Source organism: Micropterus salmoides, unplaced genomic scaffold (genome assembly GCF_014851395.1).
Source record: "Micropterus salmoides isolate LMB-PRFRI ecotype aquatic unplaced genomic scaffold, ASM1485139v1 Ms_hic_scaffold_22, whole genome shotgun sequence".
Classification (NCBI taxonomy): Eukaryota; Metazoa; Chordata; class Actinopteri; order Centrarchiformes; family Centrarchidae; genus Micropterus; species Micropterus salmoides.
The window spans coordinates 20042122-20060998 of record NW_024041373.1 but is presented as its reverse complement, the minus strand read 5'-3'; the positions used below and the strand labels follow the sequence as shown (position 1 = coordinate 20060998).

Below are 18877 nucleotides of genomic sequence, written 5' to 3'. Positions count from 1 at the left end.
GTTTGCTTCTCTCGCTCGCTCTCACACACACACACACACACACTTACACACATACACTACACACTGTTGAACTCAGTAGCATGCAGCAGGAATTCCCTCCCTCCAGTCACACTTTTTTTGTGGATGGGAGGGAGGAATTTTCTGGAATGGGGTAGAAATAGGAAGAGGAAGCTGCAGGTGAAAATGATGAAATTGTTCTTTGTCCAAGTTAAAGTTTTCAAAACTACACAGAGCTTTATGTCGTTGAAAATATAATAATATACTAATAAAAGTGTGTCATTTATGAGATACACAGAAGAATCTGAGTTTTACAGCACAATTTCAACACGTGGCAGAAGCTGGTTCACGCACATTTTTCTAAACTTTAAAACCCCAAAATACTCATCCATTTCTGTCTCGCCACGGGTCAAGACACCTCCCCTAGAAATTTACAAACGACAGCCCCCAAGTATCTACTAGCAGGAGGCGGTATGCATGTGAGAATCTGCACGTAGCATTCAGACTCTTTTTAGAGATCCAGTCCTAACTACCAGATCACAGCCAGCATCACAGATAGGAGGACTCACCGGACAGACTCCGTGTTCACCTTCTCACCGTTAACTGCACTGAGTCGGCTTGTGTTGAGACTTCGCAGGACCCGACCTGGGACACATTTCTGCGACAGGATGCTCTCGTTAAGGTAAATATTGACTCCTGAATCAGATGAGATGGCAAAAGCTAGTCTATCTACTAACTGTGTAGTCTTTTCAGGTAGTTTCCATGTCATCCTACAGCTAAGGACTGTCCTTTTCACCTGAACTGTTTTCAGTTGCGACAGTTAAACACTACGAACTTTTATTACTCCAACATTCCATTAACGTTAGTTTTAAGATAGGTAACGTTAACGTTACGTTAAGTTAGCTAACTAAGCTAGCTGAAAACTAGCTAACCTGGATGAAACTTTGATAGATGTGATGGATCAAATAATATGAAAAGGCGGAACCGATTAATATAAGTACAAATTAACCAAAGTCTGTTAAAGTAAGTCGAAAATAGCGAGAAAGGGAAACCAAGCCAAGAGTTTTTCCTCTCAAACTAGCGTCAGTGTTCTGGCATTCCAGTGCAATGCAGCGTGGGATGCTGCTGCCTTCACTGTTGCATGCACTCCGTAACAGCACAGTATACACGGGTTTTATTTGTTAAAACATTCTGTAAATTACAAGTCACACAGTCTGTCCTATTGTACACTGCAGTGAACCCTTGGGGATAAACGCTAATATTCACTGCAAAATGTATTTTTACGTTAAAGTCTTGTTGATTAGCCAAGTTAATTATCTAACGTTGAACTAGGTTGGGAGTAAACAAACGGCACCAAATGGCTTCCACAAATGAAAATCCCCCCTGTTGTCAGACAGTTTGCAAGGGTTACTAGGGGGTTATTGCAGGTAAAATGAGTCAGACTCCATTGGACAGTGTGCTGTCCTCACATGAGTTTCCCCGGCGGGGAGGGGCGAGGACGTGGCAGTCCTCTTCCATCCACATCCTGTTATCTGACTCCGCCGCTTCACTCCCAGTAAAACTTCGAGAGGACATTTGTGAACTGCTAAAGGCATTTTCTTAGCAAGAAGAATCTGCTAGAATACCACTCAGACGGAGAGGAGTGATCTCACTATTTGTTTAAAAGAGGTCATATTATGCTCATTTTCATGTTCATCATTTTTTTAGGGGTTGTACCAGAACAACAGGTTTACATGGTTTCATTTTCATAAAACACCATATTTTTTGTTATACTGCACATTGCTGCAGCTCCTCTTTTCACACTGTGTTGAAGGCTACGTTTTAGCTATGGAGTGATACATCTTGCCTCTACATGATCTTTTTTGTCGCACATGCGTCACACATGCGCAGTTCCTAGTTAAGGACTACTAGCCATTTTCAGAAGCAGAGAAGGGCGGGTCGTAGGAAGCCGGTGTTCCGTCGATTTATGCTACCTATTGAGATGTGCTCCTTAGCGATTCTGCGTATGACACACAACCGTGGTCTGTTTCCACGCCCATAAATCTGTGCAACCTTGCTGTTTGGCATGCCGTCGAGACAGTGGCTGATCATCAGCAATATAAAAAAACAATCATTAGTCAGAATGTGAATAGCTACCCTTGATATCTTAAATAAAGATGGCATAATATAGTATTTCAACATGCTCCCCCATCTCCTTACAGTACACATGGAGTGAGTAAGGGTGCAATATAAAATGATTCTGTAGTGGGAGCATTATTTGATAGGGGATATTAATCAGAATATGCTACCCCTGAAATAATGAGATAATATAATCAAAAAACAGAAGATGTCATAATACTGTGAGAGTTATAACTTTATGGGATTAGAAAAGGGAACACATAAGGTAGCATTTTTCGATATGGCAGAGCGACTGGATAGACTCTGCTATCGATTTGCGCTACAGTAGCATTTTTCGACAAGGCAGCATATATTGTCAGAACACCGGTAAACACGGCTTCGGTTTAGCTGTATATGTTCCCCTTACCAGGGGCCTGTAACACAAAGCCGCATTTGATCTTATGAAGGTAACTTTGGGATTAACCCTGGGTTTTCAGTACCACGACGGTGGTTCACTTCTTAAGGGCCAGATCGGCATGGTAACTTACGTTGAACGGCTAACCTACTCCGGAACAGGTTATGTTCCAGATTCTTATTAAAACGCCGCCCACTGACTAATCAGCTCTCTTGGAAAATGACATCACCACCTGTAGGACATCCCACAGACTGTTTTATAGGTTGCTTTATGTTTCCTGTGGTGATGTGGAGAAACTCTTGTAGGCAAAAGTGATATTGTCCTACAGAGACTGCCTTAGGCTATTGTAGGCCTACAGGTTTTTACAGTAAGCCTACTTACTGCTTTGAAATGTGTTTAATATTTTTTATTTGCTCCCAGTCCGTTTCACATAGCCTGACGCAGCAGTTAAAATAAATGGGTTTCATTTTTCTTATGTGAGGCTGAATATTATGAACAGATTGGTAGGGATTTTGAAATACTAAATTTTGATATGAACATAGGCTACTTATTTTAGGTTGTGGCTATCTTATAGGCCTACTACAAGACTGGTCATGTAGCTCCCGACCTTTTGCGATGTGGGCGCACAGGTAATGAGGTGAGTTGTCAGGCGCCTAAAGGTGTGTGCTGCAGCTCAGTGTTTTTCCACTGGTGTTTTTGAGGGCGTGTCGGACTAGCCGCTTGGTGAGAATTATGACCCCCGTTTTGCTTTTATCCATGTGTCGTCACATGGATGAAAGGGAAACGGCTGGACTACAAACGAGCCATTTTCTGTCAGTTCAGAGTAGTGTTTTCTGTGGGAGATGGGAACTCCCTTTAGGGTGGACCCTGTAGGGCTAACAAACTTGGATCTTTTTGTATAGAAATGTCATGATAAACCATATATTAATTTTGTTTATGAAGATAAAATGTTGTTAATGGTTCTTTGCCTTGTAATGTTCACTCACTGGAGGCTAAATGTTCTCTGTGGATACTGCATTATGACATTTCCACAGCTGAAAGTAACTTGTTCAGTCCTGGTCTCTTGTTTTTTTTTTTTTTTTTTCAAAGTCAATCTAGGCAAAGTAGAATTGACAGGAAAACAGTAAATCTGTAAATTAAAAATGTAATAAAGCATCACAACTTATTATCTATCAGGGTAGCACTTAATGAGTGTGGATCCAACATGTCTGAAGAAATTGCAGCCCAATTTGCACATAGTTTGAGAGGTTTTTATGCAAAATAGTTTTCTATAAGCTGTTAAATAGCTTCACAAGTGTCTGGCAGGTTAAATGGTAATACATGAATGTTTTGGAGTCCTCACACATATGTATGCTCACAACCACTCTCACTACCACTGACTCACATGTGTGGCATTGTCACATAGATATAAATTATAACTGTTACATTTACAGCTTTAATCTTGACATCACACTTCTTTCTACAATGGTATAACAAGAGAGGCAGAGTAGCTGTCACCCTGTCATTACAGTAATTACACTCTACTTAGTTTTTATCCTGGAAATCTAAGTGCCCGATGCATGTTATGGTATCTTGGACACCACAGATTCTGGAAAGGCAGCAGAAATAGTTTGCAGTTTCTACCACTTACTCAATACGTAGAGCTCTGACAGATTTATTTTCTTTCCTCTCCGCTGCCTGCTGCTGACATAGAAATGTCATACGAAGTCATTCTTTTATTTTCACTGAAGGCTTGTCCAAAATCAGAACCTGTCTGAGCCTGTTATCTGCTTTCAGTGAAAGGAATAACAAATCTGCATAGATGCACTTTTCATGCATGACCTCTACTTTACCACTGGGTGTTTGTGTTTAAATGTTTGTGCGTAGCAATCCTGAAGGTCTATGTGCGTGTTAGCATGGGTGCTATGTGTGCAAATGTGTATGTAATCAATATTTACAGTGATATTATTGTACTTGAAACCTCTTGTGTTTATCCATTATAGGGCTGAAACGATTTATCGATAAAATCGATTAATAAAATGCTTTGACACAAATTCTTTGCATCGATGCTTCGTTTAATCCATGTAACTGTAATGTAATACAGCACAGTGTTTCGCACATTTATTACTGTCGCACATCGCGCTTACGCTTTCAACACGTCAGGATTATAATGTAGCCATTTGCAAAATGGAGGAAGAGAGAGAAAATGACGAGGGACAAAGAAGAAAGTGTCCAAAGTATGTTATTATTTCATGCTAAAGAAAACAACAACTCTGTCTGTGCCACAGTCCGTCCACCGTAAAACGAAACTTATGTCGCCTTGGCAACAGCAGGACTGCAGCTGAACAAAAAGGTGTTCTGCCAGCGGACAACAGACAAGGTAACATTAACAGCAACTTTAGCATTTAGCTGAAATCTTGATTGATTGTTGAGTTGAAGGCTAGCCAAAGTAAGCCGCAGTCCTCAGCTGAAAATGTGAAAAAGTGTGTTTGTTGTTCTCTTTTTGGGCCGTGAGTTGTAACATCACAGTCAGGAGTTAACTTCGTGTTGGGAGCTGCACCTTTTAACTCCCCTCCCTCTCTCTGTAGCTCAGACAATCCCTGCTACCTGCATGTGCTAATCTATGCTTTCACCCATATTCTTTGTCTTTATAACTGTTATCTTTATAATAACAATCAACAGCTGTTTCGTGTGCAGGATCGCTCAATTCCCGTTTCATATTTCACGTGTGTTTTCTTGACAGAACGTGGTTTGGAGACCAGCGTCGGGTGACGCAGCTGCTGTCAGCTCCTGTAGTGTGTGTGTGTGTGTGTGTCACAGATCAGTCATGTAAGGTGAACACCACACGACTTAAACATATATTAATGTCCCAGAGTAACCTTTTCTCTCTCTACTAAAGTCAGAGGTTGATTGATGACTTAAACAATTAATCGATTATCAGAATAATTGTTGCAGCTCTAATCTACGGTGTGATTTCAGCAAGATACTAAATTAGAGGCTGCTTCTGTATTTGTTTGACAGTTTACAGCCAATTTAGCTTCACGTCATTGACATACTTACAGTACCCTTAAATATTATCTTAAGTACATTTGCTTATTCAAATTAAGCAATTAAGACAATTAAGTCAAATCAAAGGCATCAAAACACTGTAAGAATATGTCTTTTAATGACTTTCTCATAAGTGCATTTTTGTCACAATTCTGTCTCTAGTAAGGCAGTGTTTTCAAGAAGCAAGAGAAGAGCTTGGCTTGTTATCTCACTTGTGTTGGGTATATAAACTACATAAACCATCCAGCTGTCAGTTTACTAATCTCTGCTGTATTGATAACAAACTTATCGTCCCTCCAAGTTAGAACAAAACAAAGGTCCGTACACACAGTACGAGACTGGTTGAGACTGGTGTTGTATCATTTTGTGAAATTGTAGTTCTGTTGGTTTGGTTTACTTCACATCTACTCCCTTTGTCGGTTGCATTGTGCTCTGCACAGAAGTTGAGCAAGGTTTGGGGGTTTTTTTCAGTCCCATTTGTTGGTTAATTAGGATATCTTAAACATGTGCCAACAAACTTAAATTAAGTTTTGTAGAAAGTTAGACCATTGGTCAAAGATCAAGGTACAGGCATAGACTGTATATAAGAAATGAATGTAGTCATCGTGACGTCACCCGTTTTGAAACCTCAAGTTTGGCTGATAGGGCACCGCCATGTCGAGTTTTTGCAACCAGGAAGTGCCCGGAAGTGACGATACGACGGAGCTAACAGCCGTGTGCGAAGCTAGCTCGCTTGCTTAGCTAGGTGCAGCTGTAATTCACGTTGTCATTTTAACAGGGCTGATAACTTTGTATAGTGAACAACAGTCTTAAAACTAAATGTACTCGCCAGAGAAAGTGAACAGCCAACTCCTAATAAGCTTTTTCAGTGGTGCTGGTTAAATTGACACAGTGCCGTGGGTACGAGTCGGCGCTAGCCTGATTGACAGGTCGCCATGGTAACGACTTGTCAATCATAAATAATCCCGCCCAGAAACATACTCTGCTTTGTGGTCTATTTTAAAATAAATGGCACCATAATTTACTAAATGAACATCATTTTGTATTGAATAAGACTTGAAACTTGCGACTGAGACCATAAACTCATAAGGAAAGTGTTTACTGGGATAATTATTCAGCTGAGAAGTAGGATCATTTTCCCATTATTTCTAATGGAGCCGGACTTCTTTTTGCAACCAGAAGAGTCGCCCCCTGCTGGATTTTCAATAGAATGCAGGTTTCAGGGACTTCCGCATCGGCTTCATATTGTAGACCGGAAGCTTCCCGCTTGGTTACAGGTCAGGATACAGAAGCAAACATGTCACACATGTATGCCATGATGTCTTTTTTAAATTACACAATTTCTTTTAGTACAGTAACAAAACTGTTTTTGTCCTAGCATGTCCTCTGCTGTTGATCAGTTTCACTGACATTCATTCCTTGCTATTTGCCTTTCTTCCTGCCACTCTGTCTGTATCCTCATTTCTGTCTGTATTGGTAGAAAGATCACAGTGGCACTCGTAACACACCAGAAGCCCTGTAGTAGTTATGGCTGTGCCGACTCCAAAACCAAACCGGACACAGTGACAGCAACCACAGACTTAAATTTGGCTTTGTGGTGGTGCACTAAAAGGACTGAGAAGTAGAGCCTGACCGATAAATCAGTGTGCCGATGTTATTGGCAGATATGAGCTAATTGCTGATAAATGACAATTTAAATAGAAAAATAGAAGAGATGGAAGACAGATCCTTCAGTCATGTTTGGAAGGGGAAAAACAAATCTGCCGATATCCCCAAATATCAAAGTCAGTATCTGTCTTAAAACCCCATATCGGTCGGGCTCTACTGAGGAGAATCTCCAAGTTTTGGTTAGTGCTTTGATTTCCATTTTTGCTATATCCTACCTTTTGTTGTGTCTGAATATATATTTTCATTTTTGTCTCCGTTTCCTAAATTGTCAGTTCACCCAAGTCACAAAAAAACACATTTTGGCACTTGCCCTAATTAATGTTCAACCACAGTAACCAGATAGTTTAAGGTTAAGGTAACTACTGCTGTTCATTCAACAGCAACACATCCTTCCAGAAATAATACCCCAGTTACTCTGGACAGACAACTTGCTGCCAACAGTTTTCACTGGGAACTATTTTCTGTTGCAGAATAAAAATGTTTGTCTATGTATTATCCGGTCTTAGATGGATGAAGCACTGGAGGGAGTACAGGAAGGCAACAATATGATAAATCGGGGAGGTTTAGAACAACGGGATGAATTGTAAAGTCTGGAATGTTTGATGTGGCTAACAGGGAGTGGCCTCAAGTAACCCAGACAGTAAATGACTAAGGAGCATCTAACATCTGTCTGACTTTAGGGATGTCCGACTGACAGCCTGACAGTGTTGTCTAGGGTCGCACAGAGCCTTGACAGGAGTCACTGAATGGTCATTTGGAGGGCAGGGTTAACCAGGGAAACAAGGCCCCTCACTTTTGGTAGCAATAAGTCTAATGTGGTTACCTGACATCCAGCTGGAAATGTGGCCTTGGCAGAGGTTAATCTAGATATCAGCAGATAGAAAAGAAATATTCTGCCTAGTGTCATTTATCATTTACAGTATATGGCAGTACAACACAAAGTAATTTCTGTGATTAATATGCATGATTCAATGTTCAAGTTAATGCGTGGAACAATATATCTAATTCTCTCTCTCTTTCTTCAGGATGGAGCTACCGTGTTGGTGTTTATTGTTGCTGAGCTGCCTGCAGGCGCTCTCAGCCCACAATGACTTCTTCACCTCCATAGGTAAAACCATCAAGCAACATATAGTACTCATGTTGTAAATAATTGTTCACTGATTATTTTGTCCCAGCTTTTCATGTTTTAATGCACATAATGAAAACAGAATATGTGATAGCCTTTGTAATTTGTCATTGCGTGTACTGATGGCGATTTATTTCTCATTTGTATCCCTCAGGCCAGATGACAGATCTGTTATACACAGAAAAAGACCTTGTCATCTCTCTAAAGGACTACATCAGAGCGGAGGAGAACAAGCTCGAGCAGGTCAAACGGTGAGTGTGTGGACACAAAGTTATACACATGGATTCATACACAGATATGCATACATGTACGCAAGCATACAATGTCAGGCAGGCAACTGTATACACAATTGTTTATATTTATAATTAATCATGTATTATTGCTTGTGGAAGTGTAAGCAATGCATCTGACTCTCTATTGCCATATTTGTGATAGGTGGGCTGATAAGTTGGATTCATTGTCAGCCACAGCCATACAAGACCCAGAGGGATTCCTGGGGCACCCTGTCAATGCCTTCAAACTGATGAAGAGGCTGAACACGGAGTGGGGGGACCTGGAGAGCCTTGTACTCAAAGACACAACTGATGGTACGGATAAAGCAGAACTGGTTCAAATAATAACTTACTGAGTTAGCACTATGCTGATCATATCTTGTGTTTGCCAGATGCTACGTTAAGTGCCAAAAGTAAAGAAAATCACATTATACACAAATTATCAGAGTATGGTTAGTATATATTTCTGCAGTGAATCTAGCTTTTCATGATAGTGATGCCCCAATAATAAGCAGAAATAGGATCATCCAGTACTATCTGAAATTGGGATATAAATTTTGGGATCGACTGATTCTAATTAGTATAAGAGAGTGTATCCAGAGTGCAGGGATGTATTTTGCTTGCTTGCCAAAAACCAACGCAAAGGACTTTAAAAAAAAAAGCCCCTAATTAGTCCTGGGAAAGCTTTATGTGTTTGTTTGTTTTACAGCAGTATGCTGCTCATTCATACTTGATAAATTTTAGTAGCAATCAAGTGCCTCACTCAGCCCCCTTATCGTGTTATTGAGGTAGTAGAGAACATTACTCATTAATGCTTTTCGCATGTCTGGCTTAATATAACTACTATTCTCATCACTCAAGATCGAAGTCACTCCAAGCTGTCTCGCTGACAATTAGGAGAGTATTTATTGTCCACTTGTGTCAACGTGTAGTTATGTATCCCATACATAATCATCATCCTAGTGTATTTTTCTCTGTCCTTTCCTGTCTATCTCTCTCAGGATTTATTTCCAACCTGACCATCCAGAGACAGTACTTCCCCACAGATGAGGACCAGACCGGGGCTGCTAAAGCTCTCATCCGGTTACAAGACACTTACAGACTGGATGCCAACACAATCTCAACAGGAGACCTACCTGGTAAAAAAAACTTAAATCAGTTCACCCAACATCTACCTGGCACAAAGTTTGTAACTCCAAAGACCTATTTTTTTCAGAAAGCACTCAAATAAACACACATAGTGAACATTCGTATAATGCCGTGAAAGTCGCAGTAAAAAACAGACCGTGTTGAAGTTTTTCTTCTACGCTGATGTTCCCCTTCTGTATCTTTTGCGTACTAGGAGTGAAACACAAGAGCCTAATGACAGTGGAGGACTGTTACGAGCTGGGGAAAATCGCCTACTCTGACGTTGATTACTACCACACAGAGCTGTGGATGGCCCAGGCCCTGAAACAGCTTGACGAGGGAGAGGAGTCCACTATAGATAAGGTGACAGTACTCGACTACCTCAGCTACTCCATATACCAGCAGGGGGAGATAGAGCGAGCCCTGGAGTTCACCAAGAGGCTGCTTGAACTGGGTGAGTCCCCCCACAGCTATACTAAGAACTTCCCCAATTTTGAAAGTATACTGGGAGTCATGTCTCGCAATGTGAAATGATATTGTCACTTTGGATTCTAAAATCTCTGCTCAAGGTAAATAAAATCACATAAACATCAGATTGATTAGGAATCAGTGTGCTTTTGTTATTGTTTTTTTGTCCATCCTTGACACCAGACTTTATTTTGTTTCATCAAGTAAGTTGGATAAATTAAGAAGCCAGCAACTGCACATTCACTTTGGTTTGAACTGAATGACACACTAAACAGAAGTTGGAATGTTAGTAGAAGGTGATGGACAAGAGGGCTTTATTATTGCTCTTTTGGGAATCACAGTGACTTTCATTGAGTCAATTCTAGACTGTACAGGGAAACCTGGTGCCGTGGGGATAGGAAAGGTTATGATTATCAGGAATAGTGGAACATTTTGACAAGTTGGTGTCCAGTGTAATACTAGTAAGAAGTAAAATGACCTATTGGCTGTACCGTGCCACACACAAATACATTTCACATCGTTGTCTTGAAACACAGACCACTGTGCCTTGTTGTTCCTCCAAATGAGCCCCTGAATTAATTTGTCCTGTTTGTTCATCTTGTTTCTGAGAACTGGATAAGGTCAGACTGAATAAATAGCATATAATTATTTCATGTTGGAAGCACAGTTATATTGGTTGCAGGGCTGTGATATTCTTAGGTGACTTTGCAGTCGTCGCTGTTTGTAATCACCGCTGTTATTTCTGTTGGTCTCTCATTTTCCCATTTTCAGACCCAGAGCATCAGCGTGCCCAGGGAAACCTGAAGTACTTTGAGTTCCAGTTGGAGAAGCAGAAAAAGACTGAGGAGGACGCAGCTCAAAAGCAGAAAGAGCGAGGGAAAAGAGAAACAACTGAAAAGACGATAAAGCCTAAAAAGAAGGGCGCCATTCCGTTGATCCCAGAGAGGAAGAAGTATGAGATGCTTTGTCGTGGAGAGGGCATCAGAATGGTGAGGAAGAGAAAGAGATGCGCAAAAACACAACTTCTAACTTACCAAGTACACTGCAGTTTCAAATCCGTTGTTCCCTGATTTCCTTCTCTCTCAATCAGACCCCTCGCAGGCAGAGCCGACTGTTCTGTCGATACTACGACAACAATCACAGCCCCGTCTTACTCCTGTCACCTGCAAAACAGCAAGATGAGTGGGACCGCCCCTACATTGTTCGCTACATTGACATCATCTCCGACAAAGAAATCGAAAGGATCAAGCAACTGGCAAAGCCACGAGTAAGCTCAGTAGTTTCAGTGCTCCCATGATGCAATGTCATGCATGGATGATGCTAAAATGATAACCTTACAGTTTACTGTGCTCTAGTAGGAACATTGGTTTGGCTTTTTCAGTTCCTGTTATGTGGTTTACTGTGTTGAGGGTTGAGAGATCAAAGCTGTGACGCTGAGGCCGATTTCATTCTGCTAGTTAGGCAAGCACACAGGCACACACATCTTTGTATATATATGTGTGTGTGTGTGTGTGTGTGTGTGGGTAAATCATGTCCCTGGCTTCACAGCTACGCAGGGCCACCATCTCCAACCCCATCACAGGAGTGCTAGAGACAGCTCCGTACCGGATCAGCAAAAGGTAAGGCATAGCCAGGAGCCGCCAAGAACAGAGGATAGAGAAGAGAGCTGAGAGCAAGAATGTGAGATGTACTCCTCCTTTTCCTCTCAGTTACTCATCCCATTTCTCCTCTGTATAACCGTCCGTCCGTATAACTCCGTTTCTCCGCCCTTCCAAAGTTTAAAGGCTCCTGAGCAGAAGCCCAGGATCCATCTGAGAATGATCAAAGCTTTGTACAGCATAGATAGACATTTATGGATGTTTTATAATCATAAATCTCATTGTGCTTTCACCAATGACACAAAAATTAAACAACACAGATAAAACTAGTGGCTAATTTTTTGAAAAACAAATAATTTGCGCTGTTGTCTTTTGAGGATCTGCTGTGCATGTGTTTTCGCTCAGGAGTCTGCTACAGAAAGGTAACACAATAAGATAGATAAGGGAGAAAGTGTGTTACTTTTTCTAGTAGTTGATATTAACATAGTTGCTTTGTGAGTCAGGAGGTATATCAGCCACTCCTACATTTTCTTCATTTAATATGGATATTCGGTTTCTATCATTGCCTTGTGAAACACTCTTCTTATAAGAATAGATGTAACATAGAATAACATTGACAACTAGTGACCAGATCTGCCTTTCTTTTCTCTCCCTCTTCCCTCCTCTTACTTTCCTCTCGTCTTCTTGTTTGGATCACATTCCAACATCCATCTTTCCTTCCTCTTTCCATCTTCTTTGCTTCGACCTCCGTGTCCTTCTGCTGCGGAAACTTCTGTAGCTAAGGCGAGCCACGGTGCATGACCCTCAAACTGGGAAACTTACCACGGCCCAGTACAGAGTCTCCAAGAGGTAAGGGGTCACAGGTTACTAGGATGGCCACAATGCCTTCCCCAACTCCTCCTCCTCTTTATCTTTATCTCTTTGCCCTAGCTGAAACACTTATTCAGCCCTGCACCAAGTCAACACTGTGGAAAAAATGAAAATGTTTAGCTACACCTAGAAAACTAACACCAGAGGTTTTAATGTGGTTTAATTGGAAACTTAAATAGATTTCTGCCAGAACACCAAATGAGCTAAACATAGTTTAAACCACACTAAACAATCCTCTGTTGTTTTTTGGTGTAGCTGAAATATTCTTTGTTCTTTCCGTTTACCCAGTGATCTAGGAATTTTCATGGAACTGCATCATTGTGACAAGTTGTTTTCTTTCCCACAACCATAATTTGCAGGTTATTTGAGATCTAGAGCACTAAATCTCTATTCCCCCGTTGCGCTTTCTAGGAATGACTGTTCACTGTTCTCTTGATCCCGCTGATTTTGTGACCATTACCGCCCGCTCCCGCAACATGTGTGTTCCACTCCCGCCCGTACCCGCAAACATTGTGACATGCAAAAAAGGACACAAATGTTTGGGCCACAAATGTTCAGAATAACCTACATAAATCATTGCATTAATTTTTGTCCGTAACAACCGAGAGGTTTTCCAAATTTCAGCCTTGCTTTGGTATTGTTTAAGCCCGCTTTAATCTTCTTTTCAATCTCGTTTGTTGACCCCATTTTATTAGCGCTAGCTAAATCCCGGGACCTGCAGTATATTTTTTTTTAACCGCCCTCTCCCACCCCCAGCAGAGTTAAAACCGCGCAATCCCAATGCAGCCCTCTACTCTGTACCACATTCTCGTATGAGCTGCTGCAGTTCTACTGTGCTTCTTCAACCTCCATATCAACAAGAGAGATTAAGAAACTTCCAAGGCCTGATTCTGAATGCATGAGCTTAAAAACATAAAATAGACTATTGTAAGTTAAACCTACATCCCACCCTAAAGATAGCAAGCGTAGCAGGCCACCAAAACCCCCGGGTTTCTTTGGTTTTACTGATCTTGGTATTAATGTTTGGGTATGTGTGCCTGTGGGTGCCAGGGTGTGGAGTCTGTTTGATGTTTTTATATGCGTATGTGTTAGCAAGCATATATTTCCAAGTTGAGTGAACTTCAAGTGATAGGGGGAACAGTCATACAGATGCACTCAGATGAACTGGTTGCAACACACCAGGAAACAAATGAGTTGGCTCACATTTGGTCCAGCAGCCCTTCAAAAATATGACTTATCAATACTATCTCTCTCACATACACATGTCGGTTAGTCCAACAAGAAAGCGTTTCCATGCTGATCAAGAGCTGATTTTATCAGGGGCTTTCTCCTGGAGTGGGAGAGTGAGTATGAAAGGCATGTAGTGTTAAGGACCAGACTATTGTATGAAATTTCCACATTCATTCAAGTGCACACGCAGTTTAAAAGTCAACAACCCTGGACCCTGAACTGATTGGAGATTGTGAACCTTGGGCCGGTTTCCAATTTTTCATTTTCTTCATACCTCCACTTTCTCTTTCTGTCATCTAAGTGCAATGCCCCCCTTTTCTTTTTGGGCTTGTCATGGCATGCTTTCAGGATGACATGTCTTATTCTTGTTGCCAATTTCAGAAGAAATCTTTACTACCATCTAGTGGACAAATTCTTGTCTCACTGACATGTTGCATAGCATGTTCCTTTTCTATCTCAATTGTTCTGCTTTCCCTGCTGCATTCCAGTGCTTGGCTCACTGGCTATGAAGATCCAATGATTGACAAGATCAACCAGAGAATTGAAGATCTCACAGGGCTGGAAATGGACACTGCAGAAGAGCTGCAGGTAAAGCGTTCATTGTGGACATTCAACCCATTTTTTTTCTTCTTTGATTTAATTTTTTTTACAAGGCAAAACCGTATTGAATCAACGTATTTTTTTAAATACACACGTAAACATGTGTTCTAACAATCCCTCTGCCCCTCGGGAACACTCTGTTTGTTTGTGTGTTAGTCTGTTGAAACCTGACTTATTTTATTTTTTTGATCTATGTAGGTTGCAAATTACGGCGTTGGAGGGCAATACGAACCTCACTTTGATTTCGGAAGGGTATGACCCTTTGTGATTCACACAAGGTCATTTATATAAATGTACAATAGTGGTAATATATGGCAAGATTTTAAACCGAATGGTGACTCTCCCTCCACAGAAAGATGAGCCAGATGCCTTTAAAGAGCTGGGCACTGGGAACCGGGTAGCAACATGGCTCTTCTATGTGAGTAAACTCTTCCTAAATAACAATGTTGTAAACTTTTAATTCAACTTACACTGAGTGCAAACCATATTAAACTCTTGAATGTGTCAGAAATACTTGTGGGTCTATTTTCACAAATGCATGGTGCTCAAACCCACAGAACATTGTTTTAAAGTCTAGTCAAGATCTTAATACATCCAAAGATTCTAAATATCTCATGATTAACTATGTAAATAAAATGAAGTAATGGTGCAGCCATATGGCATCATGGGTTTAAATAGTTCACTCATTATAGGAATCATTAAGCTTCAAATAACAAACAAAAACAGAAAATATGACATAACGTGTGAAATAAATGATTTGCATCCTCTTTAAAACTAATTATGTAAAATCATGTGAAAGATTAGGGCCTATGGGTCAAGCGTGCAGGATCATTTCAGTAATAAGATGCTAATAGTCAATCAAACATGCCTTATTTACAACGATGTACATTGTTAACAGTGAAGCACATGTACGGCCTAAAAAAAACCCACGATGCAGCCGTTACTAATCTAAAAAACTGCATTACTGGTAAAAAGGCAGGGAACTCTTGTAGATAGTTATTAGAAGTGACTGAAGGAATCTCATTAGGTTTTAACTTAACAAAGTTGAGGGTAAGTGTTGTGACTAATTTGTCCAATACTAATTAGTTTAGTTTTTGTTTCTTTGCAGCTTGCTTTTTCTGTCTTGCTCCAGTTGTATATTGCCGATTGTAGATTCCTTTGCTAGTACTTAGAAGTAGTGCAATATTTAGAATCTAGCCTAGTGGTTTGTGTCACCTAATTGTGTAACTCCAGATGATAATATTTTGCAGTAAGGAGCATTGCATCTCCCAAGGTCCAAACACTATAAGGCTACAGACCATACACACCTGTCTTTTTATTTCTCAATTGTGTGATGTGACCCATCATCATTATGTTACTGCCCCCTTGTGGAGGAGTATACTTAAACCCTAACCCCCTTTTTATATACAGTCTATGACTTAAACCAAAAGAAAATATAAATGAGTCTTTCAAATGAGAAACCAACAAACACCCATACTGGCTCAGTGGGTTTATTAAAATGAGGCCTTAACCAGTCAGAGCCATGAACTCTCACCCCACATGGTGTGGAGTAAAATTTAGTCACTGTGGTTAAAAAAAGCTGCGTATAAACTGAACGTATGAAATGGGTGAATAAGGCTCACCAGAAGGTTTCTCTGGTTTTACTTACCAGGGTAACACCCTGGTATTACAGCAAGGTTTATTTTTCATCTCTGATTATGGGCTTTGCCAGCGTGCAAAGTTTTTGCTGTCACAAAACTAACATCTGAATTAAAGCAAGACTTGTAATGCTGATGCAATAAGATGTATGTTAGTGCTAGAAAAAATACTACCAGTGATATTTTCTGTAAATAGTGCCACAACATAATAATTTAATTAATAATAATTTCAATATATATGTGAAACAGTCAAATTATCAAATAGACTATAACCATGCAGAAAGCATTAAATGTGTGTTTTGTAACCTGGAATCAACCTTATTGTAACTACTGTAGTTATTTTGGCGCTGAGCTTCCACAAATAGTAGAACTACAGAATAACTGTATACAACAAATAAAAACTGAACTTTCTTTGCCTCTCTTCTCTCTGTTGTAGATGAGTGATGTAGCAGCTGGTGGAGCCACAGTGTTCCCAGATGTTGGTGCAGCAGTTTGGCCCCAAAAGGTAACTGCTTATGTTCCACCATCTGTTACAGTACATTATTATGACTCAGTAGCTGTGTCTGAATTGGTCATGTTATATAGACAGCTAAATGCTGTAACAAATTCCCTGGGTTCTTTTTATTTGTTTTGAAGCATAGCACACACTACAGTTGAATAACAAAATAAAATTGTGCAAAATACTGTGCATGTTGTTTTTGCCACTCAGTGAGGAACAGTGGCAATTAGTTGGCTCATTCACTACAGTCATTCACACGCTATCCCTTTCACAGACAACACAATCCTCTAATAAATAACATTTCCATGCGAAATAGCATAATGTACTATGAGCACCTGCCTATTTATTTATTCCTGTCATTAAAAGAAATATACACTTCTCAGAATCTTTCTTTGGGAATGTGCTATTCCTGGAGGATTCGCAACACTGTTAACCTCTCGCCTGTTGTTTGTGTGTATTCCAGGGCACTGCCGTGTTCTGGTACAATCTGTTTGCAAGCGGGGAAGGAGACTACAGCACCCGACATGCAGCTTGTCCAGTGTTGGTCGGCAACAAGTGGGGTGAGCTCCTCTTTGTCTGATTGCCTATAAAGACCTCAGTAAATGTCTCTTATGAGACCATAGTATTCATAAGAGCAATTTAACCCAGTGTCATATGCTGTTTATAAGACAAGAAGGGTAAACATTTGTACTGTGTGTAAAGTAATCAAATGGCCAGATAAAGGTTATGATTATCTTTTTTTCCTTTCTGTCTTTAGTATCAAACAAATGGATCCATGAACGAGGCCAGGAGTGGCGGCGACCTTGTGGCCTTAGTGAAACTGAATGATTGATGGAAAAAGGAAAACCACATGATGACCACCCTGCTCCTCTCTCCCCTTCCTTGTGAACCACCCAGGGCCAAAGAACACTGCTGCAGATACCAGATGACACATATGGGGATACATGGGGCCCAAATAGCTCACTCCCTCTCTACAAACACTCCTTTTCCACCCAGCTGTTATGCTCTGAGCCCAGAGATTGTTTGGGGTAATGTCGAGTCCCTGGACAATATTAGCATTGCTGTGACAGATAAACATGTTCTGAAGGTTGTTGAATGGTTTTGTTACACACTTGTGCCTTTTTCACTCCTGTGTGTTCTTCTTTGCACTCTGTATGTCTAGCTCTGTGGTGAGGTTCTTCCTTCAGCAGTGACTGTGGGGACCAGCTTCCTCCCAGTCAGTTTGAAGCTTTTGAGGCACAGTTCACATTTTTCATTGTATTCCTTACATTTCATTGACAGAGCACTTGGGCCTTTGGTTTTTCACAATATGAAAGGATGTTTTAAAATGACATGCACCGCCTCCAAACAGTGTATTGTTTTTCTCAAACTTCCAGAGGGACTTTTCCTTGCTACTGAATCTCTTTTTCTTTATTTACATGTGGGAGCAGTCTCCGCTTCCAATAACTTTGAATCAAAAACCAAAGTAATTGCTCTGTGGAAGGAATGAAAGAACTCACAGCATATAAGAAAATGGTCAGACTGCCTACCCCCCAAGAAATCTGGAAAATCTGACCACAGTCCAGGGTGGGGTTTTGAGTGAAAAAGCTATTCCCTGTAGGTTGTGTAACTAATCAGAACTGATGCATGGCTTATTTTACATCGACGCTGTAGATTCTCACACAGTACACACCTTGCTGGTCTGCCTCAAACCATGGTGTTATTTTTGTTGTTTTTTACTCATTTCAACAGGCGCACTTTGACATATAGTTAGATTTGTTATGCCTGAACATATGGTTTCTACAAATGCATAGTCACACTTTTACCTGGACACAAACACAGTTACATACATTCCAGTATTGCATAGAATTTAGTGTTATATTTCATAGGTTTAAATTCTTCACCCTGATTGTCCCAGTGTTGTGTAAGGACCTAAATGACCACCAGCTGTCACTAAATTAGCAAAAGAGAGAGAAAAAAGGAACATCAGTACATAAACAATTAGGAAATGGAAGAGAGGACTGGACACACCACACTGTTTAAATCCCCAGTCTTTTACAGTGAATGATTCCAGTGGGTTTGTTACAGTGTCCAGTGTTTTTCAGTGTAAGAATATATGGGTTTTCCAAGGAAGAAACATTTAATTTATATGTCCCAGGCCACGTTTTGTGTTGGGTTTTTTTTTTTGTCATAAATGAAAGTCTGAAATTGTTTTTTGTTTTCTACAATAAAGACTGTCTTATTGATCTCAAGCTATTAAACTGTC

The 18877-nt window shown here is 40.5% G+C and overlaps 1 protein-coding gene across 3 annotated transcripts; it reads left to right on the top strand.

The window, feature by feature from the left end:
• Positions 1-489: 489 nt before the first annotated feature.
• Positions 490-18867, top strand: p4ha1b (prolyl 4-hydroxylase, alpha polypeptide I b). Of its 3 annotated transcripts, XM_038738021.1 has the most exons (16): positions 490-679; positions 8230-8312; positions 8485-8581; positions 8766-8917; positions 9604-9741; positions 9945-10184; positions 10970-11187; positions 11289-11465; positions 11747-11817; positions 12580-12645; positions 14385-14484; positions 14695-14748; positions 14849-14914; positions 16570-16638; positions 17096-17192; positions 17390-18867. In XM_038738021.1, exons 1-16 carry the CDS (start codon positions 666-668, stop codon positions 17458-17460), a joined length of 1713 nt encoding a protein of 570 aa, XP_038593949.1. In that variant the 5' UTR covers positions 490-665; the 3' UTR covers positions 17461-18867. The 3 variants fall into 3 exon arrangements, with proteins under 3 accessions (XP_038593949.1, XP_038593948.1, XP_038593947.1); XM_038738020.1 differs by lacking the exon at positions 11747-11817 and having other exon boundaries at positions 491-679; positions 12575-12645; XM_038738019.1 differs by lacking the exon at positions 12580-12645 and having other exon boundaries at positions 493-679.
• The last annotated feature ends 10 nt before the right edge of the window (positions 18868-18877 follow it).